This window comes from Humulus lupulus, chromosome 4 (genome assembly GCF_963169125.1).
Source record: "Humulus lupulus chromosome 4, drHumLupu1.1, whole genome shotgun sequence".
Classification (NCBI taxonomy): Eukaryota; Viridiplantae; Streptophyta; class Magnoliopsida; order Rosales; family Cannabaceae; genus Humulus; species Humulus lupulus.
In genome coordinates this window covers 101,479,654-101,484,818 of record NC_084796.1, presented here as the reverse complement: position 1 = coordinate 101,484,818, position 5,165 = coordinate 101,479,654, and the positions used below count along the sequence as shown (strand labels likewise).

General features: G+C 38.0%; 1 protein-coding gene across 1 annotated transcript in view; it reads right to left on the bottom strand.

Annotated features, from left to right (window-relative positions):
* Positions 1-1,584: 1,584 nt before the first annotated feature.
* LOC133832440 (uncharacterized) overlaps positions 1,585-5,165 on the bottom strand; it is a 17,993-nt gene continuing 14,412 nt past the window's right edge. Inside the window, exons 4-11 of the mRNA XM_062262785.1 lie at positions 4,635-5,165; positions 3,722-4,574; positions 3,148-3,535; positions 2,944-3,045; positions 2,247-2,586; positions 2,035-2,093; positions 1,804-1,944; positions 1,585-1,707 (exon numbers count right to left, since the gene is read on the bottom strand). The exon at positions 4,635-5,165 is cut by the window's right edge and continues 42 nt beyond it. Of these exons, the coding sequence (XP_062118769.1) occupies positions 1,585-1,707; positions 1,804-1,944; positions 2,035-2,093; positions 2,247-2,586; positions 2,944-3,045; positions 3,148-3,535; positions 3,722-4,574; positions 4,635-5,165 (2,537 nt within the window). The remainder of the gene's footprint in view (positions 1,708-1,803; positions 1,945-2,034; positions 2,094-2,246; positions 2,587-2,943; positions 3,046-3,147; positions 3,536-3,721; positions 4,575-4,634) is intronic.

Genomic DNA, 5,165 nt, shown 5'->3' with positions numbered 1-5,165 from the left:
AGTGGAGAGCTTAGGTGGTGATGTGTACATATGCGGCCGCTTGACCACCACGGCCAAGGAGTTCTTAGAGGAACTAGGGGGTTTACCCTATTTTTGCTGCTTAGGTCGGCGGGTTGTAAATTTGAAACAGTAATGACCATTTTGAGTTGTAAATAACTTGTAAATGTTTTTTATTGGCCCAAGAACAGTTTTATGTTTTAAATAAAATATATCCTTTCCTTTTGATTGGTTTCCACCTTAGCCTGTTAATAACACTTAGATGCACGTTTTTAACCAAAGGACTCGGGTAGCGAGTCAAATTTCTGGTTCACCGTAACTATTATGGGGTAACCAGGGCGTTACAAATGGTCTCCCTTTTGCTTGATTGAGGAAAGCCCCTTGAAAATTTTAATCTTCTTCAAGAAATTAATACTCTTAATTTTTAGGGTTCCAAAAGGTGATTGGGGAAGTGGAATTAGGTTTAGAGAAAATAAATTAATCGATGGCAAAAAGGGCAAAGATGGAAGAGAAAATGAAGAAGAATAGTGGAAGATATGGTGAAATTTTCTGAAGAAAAAAAAACTATAATGGAGGATCTATTGAGGCTTTGGGGTGCTGGGTTAGAGAGAACACGAAAGGGGAAAGAAATATGAGGGTTTGTTGAAAAGAAATTCGAAAATCAGCCCTTTTAGAAAAAAATTGGGTTAGAGCTATAGCGCTACATGGCTAGCGCTGTAGCGCTGATAAGGGTCTTTGGGCTATTCGGTTATGGAAATAGTGCCATGGCGCTGCTAGTTTAGCGCTGTAGCACTGTGTTACGGTTTAAAAACCCCTTTTCTCTCTGGAACTAGCGCCGTAGCGCTACTAATACAGCGTCGTAGCACTAATAACCTTTCAAGATGCCCTTTTAAATTATGAGATTAGCGCCATAGCGCCCTCTTTATAGCGTTGTAGTGTTGATGATCTAAAAATTCCTCCAAGCTTCTCTATAACTAGCGCCATAGCGCCTCCTTCCAAGCGTTGTAGCGCTACTTCCTAACAAATGAACATTTTCTAACCTTTTTCTTGCAAACTCTTGCATTTTTTTTTCACGTTTTCACGGTTCATTCAATACATCAAAAATTTTCTAATTAAAACTAAAAATGATCAATAAAACAGATTCCCTAAACATTGTTCCAAACCAACTAAAGACAAAAATCATAAATTTAAATTACAAAAGAAATAATAAAAAAAAGAAACTTAGAAGAGCGCTATCTTTAACTTCTTTTAGCCAGACTCTTGTTTATATTCAGATCAAAGTGGTTCCAAAATCATCACGAACTTGCGTTTTTCCACCGAACCCTCCAAATAATGCTTCAACCTCTGACCATTCACCTTAAAATGTCCCATCTTCTCACTATGAACTTGCACTGCTCCATAAGGATGTGACGCAACAATCGTGTACGGTCCTGACCATCATGACTTCAATTTACCAAGAAAAAGCTTAAGTCTGAAATTAAATAGCAGAACTTTATCTCTTGGTTGAAAATCCTTCCTCAGTATCCGTTTATCATGAAAGGCCTTCGACTTCTCTTTATAGATCCTCGCATTCTCATAAGCTTCATTTCAGAATTCTTCCAGCTCATTTAACTCCATAAGCATATTTTGTCCCACCATAAAGAGATCAAGATTTAACTTTTTCACAGCCCAATAAGCTCTATGCTCCAGTTCCACCGGTAAATGGCATACCTTACCAAACACCAATCGATATGGTGACATACCAATGGGGTTTTAAATGCAGTGCGATAAGCCCAAATTGAATCATCGAGCTTCTTCGACCAAAACCTTCCTTGACGTATTTACTGTCTTTTCTAAGATACCTTTAATTTCCCTTTTCGACACTTCAGATTGGCCATTTGCTATTGGATGATAAAATAACGCCTTTCGATGATGAACCCCATAGCGAGCACAAAGAGCAGTGAACCACTTATTGCAAAAATGACTTCCCCGATCACTAATAATTGCTCTGGGGGTGCCGAATCGAGTAAAGATATTTTTGTGAAGGAATCTAAGTACCTCTTTCCCATCACAAGTCAGAGTTTCTGTAGCTTCTACCCATTTAGAAACATAATCCACTGCAACCAAAATGTACCTGTTATTATACGATTACGAGAAAGGTCCCATAAAGTCTATTCCCCATACGTCAAACAACTCAACTTCTAAAATACCAGTCATTGGCATTTGATCTCTTCTTCATATGTTCCCAGTCCGTTGACAGCGATCACAACTTTTGACAAAAACATTAGCATCTTTAAATAATGTAGGCCAGTAAAACCCACTTTGCAAAACTTTTGATGTTGTTCTTGTTCCTCCAAAATGACCGCCGCAATGCAAAGTATGACAGTGAGTCAAGATTGTCAACATCTCCTCTTCGAGCACACATCTTCTAATAACTTGATCAGGGAAATTTTTATACAGAATAGGCTCCTCCCAGTAATAGTGCTTCACCTTCGAATAGAATTTCTTCAATTGTTGCCTTGTCATCTCAGGAGGTATAACCTTTGCAGCCAAAAAATTTACATAGTCTGCAAACCATGGAACATTTTTATAAACACTTACTTCAAACAACTGCTCATCAGGAAAAGCATCATTAATCTGAACTTATTTATCAAGAGTATCCTCATCATCCTCCAATCTAGACAAGTGATCAGACACCAAATTCTTTGTGTCCTTCTTATCTTTAATTTCCACATCAAATTCTTGTAACAAAAAAATCCACCGAATAAGATGAGGCTTGGAATCTTTCTTGGTCATAAGATATTTTATCATAGAATGATCTGTGTAGACAACCACCTTATTCTGAATCAAGTATGGCCTAAACTTATCAAAAGCAAACACTATGGCCAACAACTCCTTCTCTATAGTTGCATAATTAATTTGAGCATCATTCAAGGTACGACTTGCATAATAAATTATTCTGAATACCTTGTCAACTCTTTGTCCCAACACTGCCCTAACCGTAAAATCACTGGCGTCACATATCAATTCAAATGGCAAATCCCATTTAGGTGCTACAACTATAGGTGCCTAAATCAATTTCTCCTTAAGTATCTTAAAATCTTGGTGACACTTCTCATCAAAATCAAACGGAACCCTATTCATTAACAAGGTGGACAGCGGCTTTGAGACCTTGGAGAAATCCTTGATAAACCTCCTATAAAATCCCGCATGGCCCAAGAAACTCCTTACTCCTTTAACTGAAACTGTAGGTGGCAAATTCTCTATCGTAGAAATCTTGGCCCTATCCACTTCAATGCCTTTCTTAGAAATCTTGTGCCCCAATACAATTCCTTCATTTACCATAAAGTGACACTTTTCCCAATTAAGTACTAAATGCGACTCTTCACATCTCCTTAAAACCATCTCCAAATTAGTTAAACACTTGTCAAAAGAAGACCCATAAACTGAAAAATCATCCATAAAAATCTCAATCCCCTTCTCAACCATGCCAGAGAATATCGCCATCATACACCGTTGAAATGTGGCTAGTGCATTACATAACCCGAATGGCATCCTTCTAAAAGCAAAAGTACCATAAGGACATGTAAACGTTGTCTTCTCTTGATCCTCTGGTGCAATTACAATTTGATGATAGCCTGAGTTCCCATCTAGAAAACAATAGTAGTTATGCCCTGCCAACCTATCCAACATCTGATCAATAAAAGGCAAAGGAAAATGATCTTTCCTAGTTGCCTTATTCAACTTCCGATAATCTATACATATCCTCCAACCCGTCACAGTCCTTGTTGGAATCAGTTCATTACTTTCATTCATCACCACAGTCATACCACCCTTTTTAGGTACTACTTGTACTGGACTTACCCAAGCACTATTAGAAATAGGGTAAATCATTCCAGCATCTAACCATTTCAAAATCTCTTTCCTCACCACTTCTTTCATTGTCAGATTAAGTCTTCGTTGAGCATCAATAGTCGGTCTAGCATCATCTTCCATAAGAATTCTATGCATAACTGTCGATGGGCTTATTCCTCTTATACCGGCAAGAGTCCACCCTATAGCAGTTTTATGAGCCCTTAACACCCTCAACAACTTCTCCTCCTCTACTTCTGAAAGAAATGGTGAAACTATGACTGGAAGAGTCTCTTTTTCTCCAAGATAAGCATTTCGGAGATGTTCTGGTAAAACCTTCAGTTCTAACACAAGTGGCTTCAAAATAGATGGTAATGGTATTTCTGGTCCTTCGCCCAATTCTTCAAACTTTTTATGCTTCCACGACTCATTTGATTTTATCCACTTCAAATAACTCAAAGCCTCTTCATTGTCCTCATCATCAACATCATTAACTGTAAGGCTTAATTCAAGAGGATCCTCAATTAATTTTTTTCTTCGTACTACTTCTTCTACCACATCAACTGAGAAACAATTCTCACTTGCTTTAGGATAAGTCATAGCCTTGAACACATTAAATACTACTTCTTCCCCTTGAACTCTTAGCCTTAAATCTCCTTTTTGCACATCTATTAATGCCTGCCCAGTTGCTAAAAATGGCCTCCCCAAGATAATAGGAGCATTCTCACCTTCTTCCATATCAAGAACTATAAAATCAGCTGGAAATATAAACTTATCCACCGTAACCAACACATCTTCTATAATACCACATGGATGCTTCACAGATCTATCTGCCAGCTGCAATGTTACTGTGGTTGGCCTAGCTTCACCCAAACCAAGTCTACGAAATACTGACAAAGGCATTAAATTAATACTTGCCCCCAAATCGCAAAGTGCATGCTTACATTCAAACTCCCCAATCGTGCATGGAATAGTAAAACTACTAGTGTCTCGTAGCTTTTGAGGAAGTTTCCTTTGCAAAATCGCACTACACTCTTCCGTTAACGCTACTGTTTCATAATCACCGATCTTTCTCTTATTAGACAAAATCTCCTTCATAAACTTCACATAGCATGGCATCTGTTCTAATGCTTCTGCAAATGATATACTTATATGAAGTTTCTTGAACACCTCTAAAAACTTTGCAAACTGCTTATCCAAATTATGCTTGTGCAGCCTTTGTGGATATGGAATTCTAACATGATGCTCAATACTCACAGGTAGTACCTCCTCTTCCTTCCTAAGGTCTTCAGTAGCCTTTTCATCATTAGATTTCTCTTTGTCTATGCCTTGTGTAT